Source organism: Phyllobates terribilis, unplaced genomic scaffold, assembly GCF_046119375.1.
Source record: "Phyllobates terribilis strain yellow unplaced genomic scaffold, ASM4611937v1 Scaffold_6__1_contigs__length_29720123, whole genome shotgun sequence".
Classification (NCBI taxonomy): Eukaryota; Metazoa; Chordata; class Amphibia; order Anura; family Dendrobatidae; genus Phyllobates; species Phyllobates terribilis.
In genome coordinates this window covers 9,660,465-9,686,227 of record NW_027362766.1, presented here as the reverse complement: position 1 = coordinate 9,686,227, position 25,763 = coordinate 9,660,465, and the positions used below count along the sequence as shown (strand labels likewise).

The 25,763-nt window shown below is 50.0% G+C and overlaps 1 protein-coding gene across 3 annotated transcripts in view; it reads left to right on the top strand.

The window, feature by feature from the left end:
• Positions 1 to 12,400: 12,400 nt before the first annotated feature.
• The window catches only part of CELF3 (CUGBP Elav-like family member 3), a 172,843-nt gene continuing 159,480 nt past the window's right edge, over positions 12,401 to 25,763 (top strand). Inside the window, exon 1 of one of the 3 annotated variants that reach the window (XM_073637353.1) lies at positions 12,401 to 12,879. In XM_073637353.1, coding sequence (XP_073493454.1) covers positions 12,735 to 12,879 — 145 coding nt within the window. In that variant the 5' untranslated portion in view covers positions 12,401 to 12,734. The remainder of the gene's footprint in view (positions 12,880 to 25,763) is intronic. The other 2 variants (XM_073637351.1, XM_073637352.1) reach the window with 2 other exon arrangements.

Genomic DNA, 25,763 nt, shown 5'->3' with positions numbered 1-25,763 from the left:
TACATGCCCCATCACACCTTACCCTCATACATGCCCCATCACACCTTACCCCCATACATGCCCCATCACACCTTACCCCCATACATGCCCCATCACACCTTACCCCCCCATACATGCCCCATCACACCTTACCCCCATACATGCCCCATCACACCTTACCCCCCATACATGTCCCATCACACCTTACCCCCCATACATGCCCCATCACACCTTACCCTCCATACATGCCCCATCACACCTTACCCCCCATACATGCCCCATCACACCTTACCCCCATACATGCCCCATCACACCTTACCCCCATACATGCCCCATCACACCTTACCCCCCATACATGCCCCATCACACCTTACCCCCATACATGCCCCATCACACCTTACCCCCATACATGCCCCATCACACCTTACCCCCCATACATGCCCCATCACACCTTACCCCCATACATGCCCCATCACACCTTACCCCCCCATACATGTCCCATCACACCTTACCCCCCATACATGCCCCATCACACCTTACCCTCCATACATGCCCCATCACACCTTACCCCCCATACATGCCCCATCACACCTTACCCCCATACATGCCCCATCACACCTTACCCCCATACATGCCCCATCACACCTTACCCCCCATACATGCCCCATCACACCTTACCCCCCATACATGCCCCATCACACCTTACCCCCATACATGCCCCATCACACCTTACCCCCATACATGTCCCATCACACCTTACCCCCCATACATGCCCCATCACACCTTACCCCCATACATGCCCCATCACACCTTACCCCCATACATGCCCCATCACACCTTACCCCCATACATGCCCCATCACACCTTACCCCCATACATGTCCCATCACACCTTACCCCCCATACATGCCCCATCACACCTTACCCCCATACATGCCCCATCACACCTTACCCCCATACATGCCCCATCACACCTTACCCCCCATACATGCCCCATCACACCTTGCCCCCATACATGCCCCATCACACCTTACCCCCATACATGCCCCATCACACCTTACCCCCATACATGCCCCATCACACCTTACCCCCCATACATGCCCCATCACACCTTACCCCCCATACATGCCCCATCACACCTTACCCCCCATACATGCCCCATCACACCTTACCCCCCATACATGTCCCATCACACCTTACCCCCCCATACATGCCCCATCACACCTTACCCCCATACATGTCCCATCACACCTTACCCCCCCATACATGCCCCATCACACCTTACCCCCATACATGCCCCATCACACCTTACCCCCATACATGCCCCATCACACCTTACCCTCATACATGCCCATCACACCTTACCCCCATACATGTCCCATCACACCTTACCCCCCATACATGCCCCATCACACCTTACCCCCCATACATGCCCCATCACACCTTACCCCCATACATGCCCCATCACACCTTACCCCCCATACATGCCCCATCACACCTTACCCTCATACATGCCCCATCACACCTTACCCCCATACATGCCCCATCACACCTTACCCCCATACATGCCCCATCACACCTTACCCCCCCATACATGCCCCATCACACCTTACCCCCATACATGCCCCATCACACCTTACCCCCCCATACATGTCCCATCACACCTTACCCCCCATACATGCCCCATCACACCTTACCCTCCATACATGCCCCATCACACCTTACCCCCCATACATGCCCCATCACACCTTACCCCCATACATGCCCCATCACACCTTACCCCCATACATGCCCCATCACACCTTACCCCCCATACATGCCCCATCACACCTTACCCCCATACATGCCCCATCACACCTTACCCCCATACATGCCCCATCACACCTTACCCCCCATACATGCCCCATCACACCTTACCCCCATACATGCCCCATCACACCTTACCCCCCATACATGTCCCATCACACCTTACCCCCCATACATGCCCCATCACACCTTACCCTCCATACATGCCCCATCACACCTTACCCCCCATACATGCCCCATCACACCTTACCCCCATACATGCCCCATCACACCTTACCCCCATACATGCCCCATCACACCTTACCCCCCATACATGCCCCATCACACCTTACCCCCCATACATGCCCCATCACACCTTACCCCCATACATGCCCCATCACACCTTACCCCCATACATGTCCCATCACACCTTACCCCCCATACATGCCCCATCACACCTTACCCCCATACATGCCCCATCACACCTTACCCCCATACATGCCCCATCACACCTTACCCCCATACATGCCCCATCACACCTTACCCCCATACATGTCCCATCACACCTTACCCCCCATACATGCCCCATCACACCTTACCCCCATACATGCCCCATCACACCTTACCCCCATACATGCCCCATCACACCTTACCCCCCATACATGCCCCATCACACCTTGCCCCCATACATGCCCCATCACACCTTACCCCCCATACATGCCCCATCACACCTTACCCCCATACATGCCCCATCACACCTTACCCCCCATACATGCCCCATCACACCTTACCCCCATACATGCCCCATCACACCTTACCCCCCATACATGCCCCATCACACCTTACCCCCCATACAAGCCCCATCACACCTTACCCCCCATACAAGCCCCATCACACCTTACCCCCATACATGCCCCATCACACCTTACCCCCATACATGCCCCATCACACCTTACCCCCCATACATGCCCCATCACACCTTACCCCCATACATGCCCCATCACACCTTACCCCCATACATGCCCCATCACACCTTACCCCCCATACATGCCCCATCACACCTTACCCCCATACATGCCCCATCACACCTTACCCCCCATACATGCCCCATCACACCTTACCCCCCATACAAGCCCCATCACACCTTACCCCCCATACAAGCCCCATCACACCTTACCCCCATACATGCCCCATCACACCTTACCCCCATACATGCCCCATCACACCTTACCCCCCATACATGCCCCATCACACCTTACCCCCATACATGCCCCATCACACCTTACCCCCATACATGCCCCATCACACCTTACCCCCCATACATGCCCCATCACACCTTACCCCCATACATGCCCCATCACACCTTACCCCCATACATGCCCCATCACACCTTACCCCCCATACATGCCCCATCACACCTTACCCCCATACAAGCCCCATCACACCTTACCCCCATACATGCCCCATCACACCTTACCCCCATACATGCCCCATCACACTTTACCCCCATACATGCCCCATCACACCTTACCCCCCATACATGCCCCATCACACCTTACCCCTCCATACATGACCCATCACACCTTACCCCCATACATGCCCCATCACACCTTACCCCCATACATGCCCCATCACACCTTGCCCCCATACAAGCCCCATCACACCTTACCCCCTACATGCCCCATCACACCTTACCCCCCATACATGCCCCATCACACCTTACCCCCATACATGCCCCATCACACCTTACCCCCCATACATGCCCCATCACACCTTACCCCCATACATGCCCCATCACACCTTACCCCCATACAAGCCCCATCACACCTTACCCCCATACATGCCCCATCACACCTTACCCCCATACATGCCCCATCACACCTTACCCCCATACATGCCCCATCACACCTTGCCCCCATACAAGCCCCATCACACCTTACCCCCATACATGCCCCATCACACCTTACCCCCCATACAAGCCCCATCACACCTTACCCCCATACATGCCCCATCACACCTTACCCCCCATACATGCCCCATCACACCTTACCCCCCATACATGCCCCATCACACCTTACCCCCATACATGCCCCATCACACCTTACCCCCCATACATGCCCCATCACACCTTGCCCCCATACAAGCCCCATCACACCTTACCCCCATACATGCCCCATCACACCTTACCCCCATACATGCCCCATCACACCTTACCCCCCATACATGCCCCATCACACCTTACCCCCATACATGCCCCATCACACCTTACCCCCCATACATGCCCCATCACACCTTACCCTCATACATGCCCCATCACACCTTACCCCCATACAAGCCCCATCACACCTTACCCCCATACATGCCCCATCACACCTTACCCCCATACATGCCCCATCACACCTTACCCTCATACATGCCCCATCACACCTTACCCCCATACAAGCCCCATCACACCTTACCCCCATACATGCCCCATCACACCTTACCCCCCATACATGCCCCATCACACCTTACCCCCATACATGCCCCATCACACCTTACCCCCATACATGCCCCATCACACCTTACCCTCATACATGCCCCATCACACCTTACCCCCATACATGCCCCATCACACCTTACCCCCATACATGCCCTATCACACCTTGCCCCCATACAAGCCCCATCACACCTTACCCCCCATACATGCCCCATCACACCTTACCCCCATACATGCCCCATCACACCTTACCCCCATACATGCCCCATCACACCTTACCCCCATACATGCCCCATCACACCTTACCCCCCATACATGCCCCATCACACCTTACCCCCATACATGCCCCATCACACCTTACCCCCATACATGCCCCATCACACCTTACCCCCCATACATGCCCCATCATACCTTACCCCATACATGCCCCATCACACCTTACCCCCATACATGCCCCATCACACCTTGCCCCCATACATGCCCCATCACACCTTGCCCCCATATATGCCCCATCACACCTTACCCCCATACATGCCCCATCACACCTTACCCCCCCATACATGCCCCATCACACCTTACCCCCATACATGCCCCATCACACCTTACCCCCATACATGCCCCATCACACCTTACCCCCATACATGCCCCATCACACCTTACCCCCATACATGCCCCATCACACCTTACCCCCCATACATGCCCCATCACATCTTACCCCCCATACATGCCCCATCATACCTTACCCCCCACATGCCCCATCACACCTTACCCCCATACATGCCCCATCACACCTTACCCCCATACATGTCCCATCACACCTTACCCCCATACATGCCCCATCACACCTTACCCCCATACATGCCCCATCACACCTTACCCCTCATACATGCCCCATCACACCTTACCCCCATACATGTCCCATCACACCTTACCCCCATACATGCCCCATCACACCTTACCCCCATACATGCCCCATCACACCTTACCCCCATACAAGCCCCATCACACCTTACCCCCCATACATGCCCCATCACACCTTACCCCCATACATGCCCCATCACACCTTACCCCCATACATGTCCCATCACACCTTACCCCCATACATGCCCCATCACACCTTACCCCCATACATGCCCCATCACACCTTACCCCCATACATGCCCCATCACACCTTACCCCCATACAAGCCCCATCACACCTTACCCCCATACATGCCCCATCACACCTTACCCCCCATACATGCCCCATCACACCTTACTCCCACATATGCCCCATCACACCTTACCCCCATACATGCCCCATCACACCTTACCCCCATACATGTCCCATCACACCTTACCCCCCATACATGCCCCATCACACCTTACCCCCATACATGCCCCATCACACCTTGCCCCCATACATGCCCCATCACACCTTACCCCCATACATGCCCCATCACACCTTGCCCCCATACATGCCCCATCACACCTTACCCCCATACATGCCCCATCACACCTTACCCCCATACATGCCCCATCACACCTTACCCCCATACATGCCCCATCACACCTTACCCCCATACATGCCCCATCACACCTTACCCCCATACATGCCCCATCACACCTTGCCCCCATACATGCCCCATCACACTTTACCCCCATACATGCCCCATCACACCTTACCCCCCATACATGTCCCATCACACCTTACCCCCATACATGCCCCATCACACCTTACCCCCATACATGCCCCATCACACCTTACCCCCATACAAGCCCCATCACACCTTACCCCCCATACATGCCCCATCACACCTTACCCCCATACATGCCCCATCACACCTTACCCCCATACATGCCCCATCACACCTTGCCCCCATACATGCCCCATCACACCTTACCCCCATACATGCCCCATCACACCTTACCCCCATACATGCCCCATCACACCTTACCCCCATACATGCCCCATCACACCTTACCCCCATACATGCCCCATCACACCTTGCCCCCATACATGCCCCATCACACCTTACCCCCATACATGCCCCATCACACCTTACCCCCATACATGCCCCATCACACCTTACCCCCCATACATGCCCCATCACACCTTACCCCCCATACATGCCCCATCACACCTTACCCCCCCATACATGCCCCATCACACCTTACCCACATACATGCCCCATCACACCTTACCCCCCATACATGCCCCATCACACCTTACCCCCCATACATGCCCCATCACACCTTACCCCCCATACATGCCCCATCACACCTTACCCCCCCATACATGCCCCATCACACCTTACCCCCATACATGCCCCATCACACCTTACCCCCATACATGCCCCATCACACCTTACCCCCATACATGCCCCATCACACCTTACCCCCATACATGCCCCATCACACCTTACCCCCCCATACATGCCCCATCACACCTTACCCCCATACATGCCATATCACACCTTACCCCCCATACATGCCCCATCACACCTTACCCCCCCATACATGCCCCATCACACCTTACCCCCATACATGCCCCATCACACCTTACCCCCATACATGCCCCATCACACCTTACCCCCATACATGCCCCATCACACCTTACCCCCCATACATGCCCCATCACACCTTACTCCCCCATACATGCCCCATCACACCTTACCCCCATACATGCCATATCACACCGTACCCCCCCATACATGCCCCATCACACTTACCCCCATACATGCCATATCACACCTTACCCCCCATACATGCCCCATCACACCTTACCCTCATACATGCCCCATCACACCTTGCCCCCATACATGCCCCATCACACCTTACCCCCATACATGCCCCATCACACCTTACCCCCCTATACATGCCCCATCACACCTTACCCCCATACATGCCCCATCACACCTTACCCCCATACATGCCCCATCACACCTTACCCCCATACATGTCCCATCACACCTTACCCCCATACATGCCCCATCACACCTTACTCCCCCATACATGCCCCATCACACCTTACCCCATACATGCCCCATCACACCTTACCCCCATACATGCCCCATCACACCTTGCCCCCATACATGCCCCATCACACCTTGCCCCCATATATGCCCCATCACACCTTACCCCCATACATGCCCCATCACACCTTACCCCCCCATACATGCCCCATCACACCTTACCCCCATACATGCCCCATCACACCTTAACCCCATACATGCCCCATCACACCTTGCCCTCATACATGCCCCATCACACCTTACCCCCATACATGCCCCATCACACCTTACCCCCATACATGCCCCATCACACCTTACCCCCATACATGTCCCATCACACCTTGCTCCCCCATACATGCCCCATCACACCTTACCCCCATACATGCCCATCACACCTTACCCCCCCATACATGCCCCATCACACCTTACCCCCCATACATGCCCCATCACACCTTACCCCCATACATGCCCCATCACACCTTACCCCATACATGCCCCATCACACCTTACCCCCATACATGCCCCATCACACCTTGCCCCCATACATGCCCCATCACACCTTACCCCCATACATGCCCCATCACACCTTACCCTCATACATGCCCCATCACACCTTACTCCCCCATACATGCCCCATCACACCTTACCCCCATACATGCCCCATCACACCTTGCCCCCATACATGCCCCATCACACCTTACCCCCATACATGCCCCATCACACCTTACCCCCATACATGCCCCATCACACCTTGCCCCCATACATGCCCCATCACACCTTACCCCCATACATGCCCCATCACACCTTGCCCCCATACATGCCCCATCACACCTTGCCCCCATACATGCCCCATCACACCTTACCCCCATACATGCCCCATCACACCTTACCCCCATACATGCCCCATCACACCTTACTCCCCCATACATGCCCCATCACACCTTACCCCCATACATGCCCCATCACACCTTACCCCCATACATGCCCCATCACACCTTACCCCTATACATGCCCCATCACACCTTACTCCCCCATACATGCCCCATCACACCTTACCCCCATACATGCCCCATCACACCTTACCCCCATACATGCCCCATCACACCTTGCCCCCATACATGCCCCATCACACCTTACCCCCATACATGCCCCATCACACCTTGCCCCCATACATGCCCCATCACACCTTACCCCCATACATGCCCCATCACACCTTACCCCCATACATGCCCCATCACACCTTACTCCCCCATACATGCCCCATCACACCTTACCCCCATACATGCCCCATCACACCTTGCCCCCATACATGCCCCATCACACCTTACCCCCATACATGCCCCATCACACCTTGCCCCCATACATGCCCCATCACACCTTGCCCCCATACATGCCCCATCACACCTTACCCCCATACATGCCCCATCACACCTTACCCCCATACATGCCCCATCACACCTTACCCTCATACATGCCCCATCACACCTTACTCCCCGATACATGCCCCATCACACCTTACCCCCATACATGCCCCATCACACCTTACCCCCCATACATGCCCCATCACACCTTACCCCCATACATGCCCCATCACACCTTACTCCCCCATACATGCCCCATCACACCTTACCCCCATACATGCCCCATCACACCTTACCCCCATACATGCCCCATCACACCTTACCCCCATACATGCCCCATCACACCTTACCCCCATACATGTCCCATCACACCTTACCCCCATACATGTCCCATCACACCTTACCCCCCATACATGCCCCATCACACCTTACCCCCATACATGCCCCATCACACCTTACCCCCATACATGCCCCATCACACCTTACCCCCATACATGTCCCATCACACCTTACCCCCATACATGCCCCATCACACCTTACCCCCATACATGCCCCATCACACCTTACCCCCCATACATGTCCCATCACACCTTACCCCCCATACATGTCCCATCACACCTTACCCCCATACATGTCCCATCACACCTTACCCCCATACATGCCCCATCACACCTTACCCCCCATACATGTCCCATCACACCTTACCCCCCCATACATGCCCCATCACACCTTACCCCCATACATGTCCCATCACACCTTACCCCCCCATACATGCCCCATCACACCTTACCCCCATACATGCCCCATCACACCTTACCCCCATACATGCCCCATCACACCTTACCCTCATACATGCCCATCACACCTTACCCCCATACATGTCCCATCACACCTTACCCCCCATACATGCCCCATCACACCTTACCCCCCATACATGCCCCATCACACCTTACCCCCATACATGCCCCATCACACCTTACCCCCCATACATGCCCCATCACACCTTACCCTCATACATGCCCCATCACACCTTACCCCCATACATGCCCCATCACACCTTACCCCCATACATGCCCCATCACACCTTACCCCCCCATACATGCCCCATCACACCTTACCCCCATACATGCCCCATCACACCTTACCCCCCCATACATGTCCCATCACACCTTACCCCCCATACATGCCCCATCACACCTTACCCTCCATACATGCCCCATCACACCTTACCCCCCATACATGCCCCATCACACCTTACCCCCATACATGCCCCATCACACCTTACCCCCATACATGCCCCATCACACCTTACCCCCCATACATGCCCCATCACACCTTACCCCCATACATGCCCCATCACACCTTACCCCCATACATGCCCCATCACACCTTACCCCCCATACATGCCCCATCACACCTTACCCCCATACATGCCCCATCACACCTTACCCCCCCATACATGTCCCATCACACCTTACCCCCCATACATGCCCCATCACACCTTACCCTCCATACATGCCCCATCACACCTTACCCCCCATACATGCCCCATCACACCTTACCCCCATACATGCCCCATCACACCTTACCCCCATACATGCCCCATCACACCTTACCCCCCATACATGCCCCATCACACCTTACCCCCCATACATGCCCCATCACACCTTACCCCCATACATGCCCCATCACACCTTACCCCCATACATGTCCCATCACACCTTACCCCCCATACATGCCCCATCACACCTTACCCCCATACATGCCCCATCACACCTTACCCCCATACATGCCCCATCACACCTTACCCCCATACATGCCCCATCACACCTTACCCCCATACATGTCCCATCACACCTTACCCCCCATACATGCCCCATCACACCTTACCCCCATACATGCCCCATCACACCTTACCCCCATACATGTCCCATCACACCTTACCCCCCATACATGCCCCATCACACCTTACCCCCATACATGCCCCATCACACCTTACCCCCATACATGCCCCATCACACCTTACCCCCATACATGTCCCATCACACCTTACCCCCATACATGCCCCATCACACCTTACCCCCATACATGCCCCATCACACCTTACCCCCCATACATGTCCCATCACACCTTACCCCCCATACATGTCCCATCACACCTTACCCCCATACATGTCCCATCACACCTTACCCCCATACATGCCCCATCACACCTTACCCCCCATACATGTCCCATCACACCTTACCCCCCCATACATGCCCCATCACACCTTACCCCCATACATGTCCCATCACACCTTACCCCCCCATACATGCCCCATCACACCTTACCCCCATACATGCCCCATCACACCTTACCCCCATACATGCCCCATCACACCTTACCCTCATACATGCCCATCACACCTTACCCCCATACATGTCCCATCACACCTTACCCCCCATACATGCCCCATCACACCTTACCCCCCATACATGCCCCATCACACCTTACCCCCATACATGCCCCATCACACCTTACCCCCCATACATGCCCCATCACACCTTACCCTCATACATGCCCCATCACACCTTACCCCCATACATGCCCCATCACACCTTACCCCCATACATGCCCCATCACACCTTACCCCCCCATACATGCCCCATCACACCTTACCCCCATACATGCCCCATCACACCTTACCCCCCCATACATGTCCCATCACACCTTACCCCCCATACATGCCCCATCACACCTTACCCTCCATACATGCCCCATCACACCTTACCCCCCATACATGCCCCATCACACCTTACCCCCATACATGCCCCATCACACCTTACCCCCATACATGCCCCATCACACCTTACCCCCCATACATGCCCCATCACACCTTACCCCCATACATGCCCCATCACACCTTACCCCCATACATGCCCCATCACACCTTACCCCCCATACATGCCCCATCACACCTTACCCCCATACATGCCCCATCACACCTTACCCCCCCATACATGTCCCATCACACCTTACCCCCCATACATGCCCCATCACACCTTACCCTCCATACATGCCCCATCACACCTTACCCCCCATACATGCCCCATCACACCTTACCCCCATACATGCCCCATCACACCTTACCCCCCATACATGCCCCATCACACCTTACCCCCCATACATGCCCCATCACACCTTACCCCCATACATGCCCCATCACACCTTACCCCCATACATGTCCCATCACACCTTACCCCCCATACATGCCCCATCACACCTTACCCCCATACATGCCCCATCACACCTTACCCCCATACATGCCCCATCACACCTTACCCCCATACATGCCCCATCACACCTTACCCCCATACATGTCCCATCACACCTTACCCCCCATACATGCCCCATCACACCTTACCCCCATACATGCCCCATCACACCTTACCCCCATACATGCCCCATCACACCTTACCCCCATACATGCCCCATCACACCTTACCCCCATACATGTCCCATCACACCTTACCCCCATACATGTCCCATCACACCTTACCCCCCATACATGCCCCATCACACCTTACCCCCATACATGCCCCATCACACCTTGCCCCTCCTCCCCTCCCCCAGACTGAGCTTCAGCACCAAGGAGAGCGGCAGAACAATGGCTGAGGCAGGGAGCGTCTGCAAAGCGTCTTCCGCGGCTGCCGGAGCGGAGCTCCCCGCACTTCTCGGGCTTCGGGTGCACAGCGCCCCCTGCTGCACCACCCCACCCCCCATGCCCATCTGTGGGGTCCCGGGCCCCTCACCCCGGGCACTGCCCCGTCCCCGGCTCTGCGCCTGCGTGCGGCTGCGGCTCTTTCTCCCCGGCCCCTCGCTCTGACATCATCCCCTGTCAGGCTGGGGCGGGCACTGGGCACCAGGGAGGGGGCAGAAGAAAGAAAAGATTGGGAATCAGAGCTCCGGAATCACTGAGGAGCACGGAGCTGAGCGGGGTCCAGGATAGTGCCCTCAGCAGCAGTACCGGGCACCACCTGCAGGAGGAGCGCTCGGCCCGGACCTTCACACTGTTGCACTCGGGGTGACTGTCTGCAGAGGGTTTGCTCTCCGGGCTCAAGTGCCTTTTGTGCCCCTTCCCCTCTGCCCACCTCGCCCCAATGAAGGAACCGGATGCCATTAAACTTTTCATTGGGCAGATACCCCGCAATCTGGAGGAGAAGGACCTGAAGCCCATCTTCGAGCAGTTTGGGAAAATCTATGAACTTACAGTCATCAAAGACAAATTTACTGGGGTGCACAAAGGTAAGAGGGGCGATGGGGCACAATGGGGGGCCGGTGCTGGAAGTCAAGCTCCTGGGGTGACTGGAAATGGGGGATCTGTTGGGCGATGGGGGCATCAAGCAAGATAAGGGGAGGCTAGGGGTCATGTAAAGTAGGGGCCATAGAGAGGGGTAAGGAGGTCAACAAATGGGGCTGATGCTGGAAGTCAAGCTCCTGGGGGGTCAGGAAATGGGGGATTTGTTGGGCAATGGGAGCATCAAGCAATATATGGGGAGGCTAGGGGTTATGTAAAGTAGGGGCCATAGAGAGGGGTGAGGAGCTCAACAAATGGGGGCTGATGCTGGAAGTCAAGCTCCTGGGGTGACTGGAAATGGGGGATCTGAATATGGGGGGGTATCAAGCAAGATATGGGGAGGCTAGGGGTCATGTAAAGTAGGGGCCATAGAGAGGGGTGAGGAGGTCAACAAATGTGGGCCAGTGCTGGAAGTCAAGCTCCTGGGGTGACTGGAAATAGGGGATCTCTGGGGCAACGGGGGCATCAAGGAAGATATGGGGAGGCTAGGGGTCATTTATAGTAGGAGCCATAGAGAGGGGTGAGGAGTTCAAGAAATGGGGGCTGATGCTGGAAGTCAAGCTCCTGGGGGGGTCAGGAAATGGGGGATCTGTTTGGCAATGGGGGCATCAAGCAAGATATGGGGGAGGCTAGGGGTCATGTATAGTAGGGGCCATAGAGAGGGGTGAGGAGGTCAACAAATGGGGGCTGATGCTGGAAGCCAAGCTCCTGGGGTGACTGGAAATGGGGGAGCTGAATATGGGGGGTATCAAGCAAGATAAGGGGACACTAGGGGTCATGTAAAGTAAGGGCCATAGAGAGGGGTAAGGAGGTCAACAAATGGGGGCTGATGCTGGAAGTCAAGCTCCTGGGTGGTCAAGATGGTAAGAGGGTATGACTGGCAGGTCCAGTATTGCTGGATGTAAGGGTGCCCCTCAGGGCCCCTCTAAGTGACCCCATAAGCCCAGTTCTGGGTCACACAATTGAGCCGAATATTCCGGGAAGGTCAGGGAGAGACGGACAGAGGACTCCAAGGTGAAGAAGGGCTGTCAGAGCCAGAGAGTGTAACAAAGGGAACCTGACAGCCAGGAGGGGTAGCCAGAGGGGCGACGAGGATCCCCAGTCTACAGGGTGACATGGTGAGACAAAGGACAGGACCACAGGCAACAATGGGGCAGGATGACATTGGAGGCTGCCTTATAAAATGTCCATGATTCCGGAGCTGGGGGAGGGGATGTGTGATATTTGAGGAAGATGGTGTGACAGATGGCAGGGTGGGGGGTGGAGGGAACACTTAATGAACCAGCGCTGGTTAAGCTCAGCTGAGGTGGGAGGGCAGTGCCAAACAACAGGCCTAAATCCCCCCAGCACCCCCGACACCTCAAACACCATCTATCCAGGGACGATCACTACATAGAGTGCAAGCTCCTGCGCAGGAGCACAATGCTCATGTATGTTTCACACCTTGGTATCTAGAGCATGAACCATAGATTGTAAGCTCTGTGAGCAAGATATGGTCATACAATCAGATTGTAAGCTCTGTGGGCAAGATATAGCCGTACAATCAGATTGTAAGCTCTGTGGGCAAGATATGGCCGTACAATCAGATTGTAAGCTCTGTGGGCAAGATATGGCCGTACAATCAGATTGTAAGCTCTGTGGGCAAGATATGGCCGTACAATCAGATTGTAAGCTCTGTGGGCAAGATATGGCCGTACAATCAGATTGTAAGCTCTGTGAGCAAGATATGGCCGTACAATCAGATTGTAAGCTCTGTGGGCAAGATATGGCCGTACAATCAGATTGTAAGCTCTGTGGGCAAGATATGGCCGTACAATCAGATTGTAAGCTCTGTGAGCAAGATATGGCCGTACAATCAGATTGTAAGCTCTGTGGGCAAGATATGGCCGTACAATCAGATTGTAAGCTCTGTGAGCAAGATATGGCCATACAATCTCTAGATTGGTGGATCCTCTGGTTTATACACAGTAGTACTCTAGCATGGTGGATCTTCTGATTACTACACTAGATCTCTAGATTGGTGGATCCTCTGGTTTATACACAGTAGTACTCTAGCATGGTGGATCTTCTGATTATTACACTAGGTCTCTAGCATGGTGGATCCTCTGATTACTACACTAGATCTCTAGCTTGGTGGATCTTCTGGTTTATACACAGTAGTACTCTAGCATGGTGGATCTTCTGATTATTACACTAGGTCTCTAGCATGGTGGATCTTCTGATTACTACACTAGATCTCTAGCTTGGTGGATCTTCTGGTTTATACACAGTAGTACTCTAGCATGGTGGATCCTCTGATTACTACACTAGATCTCTAGCATGGTGGATCTTCTGATTACTACACTAGATCTCTAGCATGGTGGATCCTCTGATTACTACACTAGATCTCTAGCATGGTGGATCTTCTGATTACTACACAAGATCTCTAGCATGGTGGATCCTCTGATTACTAGACTAGATCTCTAGCATGGTGGATCTTCTGATTACTACACTAGATCTCTAGCATGGTGGATCCTCTGATTACTACACTAGATCTCTAGCATGGTGGATCTTCTGATTACTACACAAGATCTCTAGCATGGTGGATCCTCTGATTACTAGACTAGATCTCTAGCATGGTGGATCTTCTGATTACTACACTAGATCTCTAGCATGGTGGATCTTCTGATTACTACACTAGATCTCTAGCATGGTGGATCCTCTGATTACTACACTAGATCTCTAGAGGCAGTTCCTCAGTCCAGACTTTTGTCCCAGTATAGGACTGTCACCAGACTATCTCTGGGACTTGTAGTTCCCACCTCAGCACAGCACTACAGGTGGTGCCTAATTCTGGAGGAATCTCGCTTTTCTGAAGCCGGGGACTCGTCTCCATTAATAGAATGTAGATCCTGTAATTGGATTTCGGCCGGATTTATCCTCGGACACAATCTGGGCGTCATGGGAGCCGATCAATCATGGGAGCCGCACGCAGACAATAGATAAGCACAGCAAGTCAATGAGGCCTTGTCCCCAGAGCTTACAGTCGTCTGTATATGGGAGACTGTATTCAGGGCTGATGTCATCGTGGGGGCACACACTTATGGAGGGGATCTGCTGGCGGCTCCGGGTGGCCGTCACGCAGTGACCAGGGCCATATATACAGCAGATATATAGAGAAAATACAGAAGCACCAGACTCAGACACGAGGGCCACGGGGCCCCTCCAGGCGGGGGTCTGGAACCTGCCCCCTGTTGTGCTGGGTGTGCTGCCATGTCGCACGTCACCCCGCATTCATGCTGTTGAAGAACTGGGGTCACATGGAGAACATTGGGCACAGGCAATGGCTGCTAGTCAGGGGGAAGTAAGACACATGGTCTGCAGTATCTGGCACTGACCAATCTCATCATACAACCTCGTCATACAACCTCGTCATACAACCTCGTCAGACAACCTCGTCAGACAACCTCGTCAGACAACCTCGTCATACAATCTCGTCATACAATCTCGTCATACAATCTCGTCAGACAACCTCGTCAGACAACCTCGTCAGACAACCTCGTCATACAACCCCGTCATACAACCCGTCATACAATCTCGTCATACAATCTCGTCAGACAACCTCGTCAGACAACCTCGTCAGACAACCCCGTCATACAACCCGTCATACAATCTCGTCAGACAACCTCGTCATACAATCTCGTCAGACAACCTCGTCATACAACCTCGTCAGACAACCTCGTCATAAAACCTCGTCAGACAACCTCGTCAGACAACCTCGTCATACAACCTCGTCATACAACCCCGTCATACAACCCGTCATACAATCTCGTCATACAACCTCGTCATACAATCTCGTCAGACAACCTCGTCATACAACCTCGTCAGACAACCTCGTCATACAACCTCGTCATACAATCTCGTCATACAGTCTCGTCATACAACCTCGTCATACAGTCTCGTCATACAACCTCGTCATACAATCTCGTCAGACAACCTCGTCAGACAACCTCGTCAGACAACCTCGTCAGACAACCCGTCATACAACCCGTCATACAATCTCGTCATACAACCTCGTCATACAATCTCGTCAGACAACCTCGTCAGACAACCTCGTCAGACAACCTCGTCATACAACCTCGTCATACAACCCTGTCATACAACCCGTCATACAATCTCGTCATACAACCTCGTCATACAATCTCGTCAGACAACCTCGTCAGACAACCTCGTCAGACAACCTCGTCAGACAACCTCGTCATACAACCTCGTCATACAGTCTCGTCATACAGTCTCGTCATACAGTCTCGTCATACAACCTCGTCATACAATCTCGTCATACAACCTCGTCATACAACCTGACCCATCCAGGCCTCATCGAACCCTAGACTGGTGAAGGCCCAGGACCAGGAAGGAGAATGATTGACCCATGGGTCTAGTTATGTGCAATGAGGATACTGAGGGGACATTGTCCAATCTGCCGGGCACAAAAGCCCCCCTCAATACCATAAGAAGGGTCTGAAATAGAGGGGTTCACTAATGAGGACGTGGGCAAAATGTAAGGGCTAGGTAAAAGCACAGTATTAGGCACGCAGCCTACATTGTACAATATAGTCTGTTCAATGTGATTGTGTAGCGACTACAAAGATCAGTCTGTGCAATCACATTGTATAGCGACTACAAAGATCGGTCTGTGCAATCACATTGTATAGCGACTACAAAGATCGGTCTGTGCAATCACATTGTATAGCGACTACAAAGATCTGTCTGTGCAATCACATTGTATAGCGACTACAAAGATAGGTCTGTGCAATCACATTGTGTAGTGATCTATTATTCATTACGGAGATCCCCGCGTCACACTGCGCAGCACCAGACTGTAGAGAGTAACCTGAGGCCTGCTCAGCGGTGATGAGAATACCCTGACCCACTGGGAGGAAAGAGTCAGACTGGCAGAGCATGATGCCATCAGAAACCCACAGGAAACCCACCAGTGGGCGACTGCTCCTGATTTCCACCACTTCCTTTCTAGAAACTGCTTTATCACCAGAGTATTCTGCGCAGCAGTGAAAGGGTGCAACCGGTCTGTGCAAATTCAGGGCAATATCAACATGTGTAGACCAACTGCTACCGTCCGACAGATCACAAATAATACCACCATGTAGTGCGCAGATAATCCTGCCATACTGTCTTCAAATAATACCACCATACAGTACACATATAATACCACCATACAGCACACATATAATACCACCATACAGTATATATAATCCATACTGTCTTCAAATAATACCACCATACAGTACATATATAATACCACCATACAGTACATATATAATACCACCATACAGTACACATATAATACCACCATGTAGTGCACAGATAATCCTGCCATACTGTCTTCAAATAATACCACCATACAGTACACATATACCACCATACAGTATATATATAATACCACCATACAGTACATATATAATACCACCATACAGTATATATATAATAGCACCATACAGTATATATATAATACCACCATACAGTACATATATAATACCACCATACAGTATATATATAATAGCACCATACAGTACATATATAATACCACCATACAGTACATATATAATAGCACCATACAGTATATATATAATACCACCATACAGTACATATATAATACCACCATACAGTACATATATAATACCACCATACAGTATATATATAATACCACCATACAGTATATATATAATACCACCATACAGTACATATATAATACCACCATACAGTATATATATAATAGCACCATACAGTATATATACTGTATAATACCACCATACAGTATATATATAATAGCACCATACAGTATATATATAATACCACCATAGAGTATATATATAATAGCACCATACAGTATATATATAATAGCACCATACAGTATATATATATAATAGCACCATACAGTACATATATAATACCACCATACAGTACACATATAATACCACCATGTAGTGCACAGATAATCGTGCCATACTGTCTTCAAATAATACCACCATACAGTACACATATAATACCACTATGCAGTATATATATAATACCACCATACAGTACATATATAATAGCACCATACAGTATATATATAATACCACCATACAGTATATATATACCACCATACAGTACATATATAATAGCACCATACAGTATATATATAATACCACCATACAGTATATATATAATACCACCATACAGTATATATATAATACCACCATACAGTATATATATAATACCACCATACAGTACATATATAATACCACCATACAGTATATATATAATACCACCATACAGTATATATATAATACCACCATACAGTACATAAATAATTCATACTGTCTTCAAATACCACCATACAGTATATATATAATAGCACCATACAGTACATATATAATACCACCATACAGTATATATATAATACCACCATACAGTACATATATAATACCACCATACAGTACATATATAATAGCACCATACAGTATATATATAATACCACCATACAGTACATATATAATACCACCATACAGTATATATATAATAGCACCATACAGTACATATATAATACCACCATACAGTACACATATAATACCACTATGCAGTATATATATAATACCACCATACAGTACATATATAATAGCACCATACAGTATATATATATAATACCACCATACAGTACATATATAATACCACCATACAGTATATATATAATAGCACCATACAGTACATATATAATACCACCATACAGTACACATATAATACCACTATGCAGTATATATATAATACCACCATACAGTACATATATAATAGCACCATACAGTATATATATAATACCACCATACAGTATATATATAATACCACCATACAGTACATAAATAATTCATACTGTCTTCAAATAATACCACCATACAGTATATATATAATACCACCATACAGTATATATATAATACCACCATACAGTATATATATAATAGCACCATACAGTACATATATAATACCACCATACAGTATATATATAATACCACCATACAGTACATATATAATACCACCATACAGTATATACACGTACAGACCAAAAGTTTGGACACACCTTCTCATTTAAAGATTTTTCTGTATTTTCCTGACTATGAAAATTGTACATTCACACTGAAGGCATCAAAACTATGAATTACCACATGTGGAATTATATACTTAACAAAAAAGTGTGAAACAACTGAAAATATGTCTTATATTCTACGTTCTTCACAGTAGCCACCTTTTGCTTTGATGACTGCTTTGCACACTCTTGGCATGTCTCCTGTATATATACACTGCACAGTACCACTCCTCCTGTATATATACACTGCACAGTACCACTCCTCCTGTATATATACACTGCACAGTACCACTCCTCCTGTATATATACACTGCACAGTACCACTCCTCCTGTATATATACACTGCACAGTACCACTCCTCCTGTATATATACACTGCACAGTACCACTCCTCCTGTATATATACACTGCACAGTACCACTCCTCCTGTATATATACACTGCACAGTACCACTCCTCCTGTATATATACACTGCACAGTACCACTCCTCCTGTATATATACACTGCACAGTACCACTCCTCCTGTATATATACACTGCACAGTACCACTCCTCCTGTCCTGAATATATACACTGCACAGTACCACTCCTCCTGTATATATACACTGCACAGTACCACTTTTCCTGTCCTGTATATATACACTGCACAGTACCACTCCTCCTGTCCTGTATATACACTGCACAGTACCACTCCTCCTGTATATATACACTGCACAGTACCACTCCTCCTGTATATATACACTGCACAGTACCACTCCTCCTGTATATATACACTGCACAGTACCACTCCTCCTGTCCTGTATATATACACTGCACAGTACCACTCCTCCTGTATATATACACTGCACAGTACCACTTTTCCTGTCCTGTATATATACACTGCACAGTACCACTCCTCCTGTCCTGTATATACACTGCACAGTACCACTCCTCCTGTATATATACACTGCACAGTACCACTCCTCCTGTATATATACACTGCACAGTACCACTCCTCCTGTATATATACACTGCACAGTACCACTCCTCCTGTATATATACACTGCACAGTACCACTCCTCCTGTATATATACACTGCACAGTACCACTCCTCCTGTATATATACACTGCACAGTACCACTCCTCCTGTATATATACACTGCACAGTACCACTCCTCCTGTATATATACACTGCACAGTACCACTCCTCCTGTCCTGAATATATACACTGCACAGTACCACTCCTCCTGTATATATACACTGCACAGTACCACTTTTCCTGTCCTGTATATATACACTGCACAGTACCACTCCTCCTGTCCTGTATATACACTGCACAGTACCACTCCTCCTGTATATATACACTGCACAGTACCACTCCTCCTGTATATATACACTGCACAGTACCACTCCTCCTGTATATATACACTGCACAGTACCACTCCTCCTGTCCTGTATATATACACTGCACAGTACCACTCCTCCTGTATATATACACTGCACAGTACCACTTTTCCTGTCCTGTATATATACACTGCACAGTACCACTCCTCCTGTCCTGTATATACACTGCACAGTACCACTCCTCCTGTATATATACACTGCACAGTACCACTCCTCCTGTATATATACACTGCACAGTACCACTCCTCCTGTATATATACACTGCACAGTACCACTCCTCCTGTCCTGTATATATACACTGCACAGTACCACTCCTCCTGTATATATACACTGCACAGTACCACTCCTCCTGTATATATACACTGCACAGTACCACTCCTCCTGTATATATACACTGCACAGTACCACTCCTCCTGTCCTGTATATATACACTGCACAGTACCACTCCTCCTGTATATATACACTGCACAGTACCACTCCTCCTGTCCTGTATATATACACTGCACAGTACCACTTTTCCTGTCCTGTATATATACACTGCACAGTACCACTCCTCCTGTCCTGTATACACTGCACAGTACCACTCCTCCTGTCCTGTATATACACACTGCACAGTACCACTCCTCCTGTCCTGTATATATACACTGCACAGAACCACTCCTCCTGTCCTGTATATATACACTGCACAGTACCGCTCCTCCTGTCCTGTATATATACACTGCACAGTACCACTCCTCCTGTCCTGTATATATACACCGCACAGTACCACTCCTCCTGTCTTGCATATATACACTGCACAGTACCACTCCTCCTGTCCTGTATATATACACTGCACAGTACCACTCCTCCTGTCCTGTATATATACACTGCACAGTACCACTCCTCCTGTCCTGCATATATACACTGCACAGTACCACTCCTCCTGTCCTGTATATATACACTGCACAGTACCACTCCTCCTGTCCTGTATATATACACTGCACAGTACCACTCCTCCTGTCCTGTATATATACACTGCACAGTACCACTCCTCCTGTCCTGTATATATACACTGCACAGTACCACTCCTCCTGCCCTGTATATATACACTGCACAGTACCACTCCTCCTGTATATATACACTGCACAGTACCACTCCTCCTGTATATATACACTGCACAGTACCACTCCTCCTGTATATATACACTGCACAGTACCACTCCTCCTGTCCTGTATATATACACTGCACAGTACCACTCCTCCTGTATATATACACTGCACAGTACCACTCCTCCTGTATATATACACTGCACAGTACCACTCCTCCTGTATATATACACTGCACAGTACCACTCCTCCTGTCCTGTATATATACACTGCACAGTACCACTCCTCCTGTATATATACACTGCACAGTACCACTTTTCCTGTCCTGTATATATACACTGCACAGTACCACTCCTCCTGTCCTGTATATACACTGCACAGTACCACTCCTCCTGTATATATACACTGCACAGTACCACTCCTCCTGTATATATACACTGCACAGTACCACTCCTCCTGTATATATACACTGCACAGTACCACTCCTCCTGTCCTGTATATATACACTGCACAGTACCACTCCTCCTGTATATATACACTGCACAGTACCACTCCTCCTGTATATATACACTGCACAGTACCACTCCTCCTGTATATATACACTGCACAGTACCACTCCTCCTGTCCTGTATATATACACTGCACAGTACCACTCCTCCTGTATATATACACTGCACAGTACCACTCCTCCTGTCCTGTATATATACACTGCACAGTACCACTTTTCCTGTCCTGTATATATACACTGCACAGTACCACTCCTCCTGTCCTGTACACACTGCACAGTACCACTCCTCCTGTCCTGTATATATACACTGCACAGAACCACTCCTCCTGTCCTGTATATATACACTGCACAGTACCGCTCCTCCTGTCCTGTATATATACACTGCACAGTACCACTCCTCCTGTCCTGTATATATACACCGCACAGTACCACTCCTCCTGTCTTGCATATATACACTGCACAGTACCACTCCTCCTGTCCTGTATATATACACTGCACAGTACCACTCCTCCTGTCCTGTATATATACACTGCACAGTACCACTCCTCCTGTCCTGCATATATACACTGCACAGTACCACTCCTCCTGTCCTGTATATATACACTGCACAGTACCACTCCTCCTGTCCTGTATATATACACTGCACAGTACCACTCCTCCTGTCCTGTATATATACACTGCACAGTACCACTCCTCCTGTCCTGTATATATACACTGCACAGTACCACTCCTCCTGTCCTGTATATATACACTGCACAGTACCACTCCTCCTGCCCTGTATATATACACTGCACAGTACCACTCCTCCTGTCCTGTATATATACTGCACAGTACCACTCCTCCAGTCCTGTATATATACACTGCACAGTACCACTCCTCCTGTATATATACACTGCACAGTACCACTCCTCCTGTATATATACACTGCACAGTACCACTCCTCCTGTATATATACACTGCACAGTACCACTCCTCCTGTATATATACACTGCACAGTACCACTCCTCCTGTATATATACACTGCACAGTACCACTCCTCCTGTATATATACACTGCACAGTACCACTCCTCCTGTATATATACACTGCACAGTACCACTCCTCCTGTATATATACACTGCACAGTACCACTCCTCCTGTATATATACACTGCACAGTACCACTCCTCCTGTATATATACACTGCACAGTACCACTCCTCCTGTCCTGAATATATACACTGCACAGTACCACTCCTCCTGTCCTGAATATATACACTGCACAGTACCACTCCTCCTGTATATATACACTGCACAGTACCACTTTTCCTGTCCTGTATATATACACTGCACAGTACCACTCCTCCTGTCCTGTATATACACTGCACAGTACCACTCCTCCTGTATATATACACTGCACAGTACCACTCCTCCTGTATATATACACTGCACAGTACCACTCCTCCTGTATATATACACTGCACAGTACCACTCCTCCTGTATATATACACTGCACAGTACCACTCCTCCTGTATATATACACTGCACAGTACCACTCCTCCTGTATATATACACTGCACAGTACCACTCCTCCTGTATATATACACTGCACAGTACCACTCCTCCTGTATATATACACTGCACAGTACCACTCCTCCTGTATATATACACTGCACAGTACCACTCCTCCTGTATATATACACTGCACAGTACCACTCCTCCTGTCCTGAATATATACACTGCACAGTACCACTCCTCCTGTATATATACACTGCACAGTACCACTTTTCCTGTCCTGTATATATACACTGCACAGTACCACTCCTCCTGTCCTGTATATACACTGCACAGTACCACTCCTCCTGTATATATACACTGCACAGTACCACTCCTCCTGTATATATACACTGCACAGTACCACTCCTCCTGTATATATACACTGCACAGTACCACTCCTCCTGTCCTGTATATATACACTGCACAGTACCACTCCTCCTGTATATATACACTGCACAGTACCACTTTTCCTGTCCTGTATATATACACTGCACAGTACCACTCCTCCTGTCCTGTATATACACTGCACAGTACCACTCCTCCTGTATATATACACTGCACAGTACCACTCCTCCTGTATATATACACTGCACAGTACCACTCCTCCTGTATATATACACTGCACAGTACCACTCCTCCTGTATATATACACTGCACAGTACCACTCCTCCTGTATATATACACTGCACAGTACCACTCCTCCTGTATATATACACTGCACAGTACCACTCCTCCTGTATATATACACTGCACAGTACCACTCCTCCTGTATATATACACTGCACAGTACCACTCCTCCTGTATATATACACTGCACAGTACCACTCCTCCTGTCCTGAATATATACACTGCACAGTACCACTCCTCCTGTATATATACACTGCACAGTACCACTTTTCCTGTCCTGTATATATACACTGCACAGTACCACTCCTCCTGTCCTGTATATACACTGCACAGTACCACTCCTCCTGTATATATACACTGCACAGTACCACTCCTCCTGTATATATACACTGCACAGTACCACTCCTCCTGTATATATACACTGCACAGTACCACTCCTCCTGTCCTGTATATATACACTGCACAGTACCACTCCTCCTGTATATATACACTGCACAGTACCACTTTTCCTGTCCTGTATATATACACTGCACAGTACCACTCCTCCTGTCCTGTATATACACTGCACAGTACCACTCCTCCTG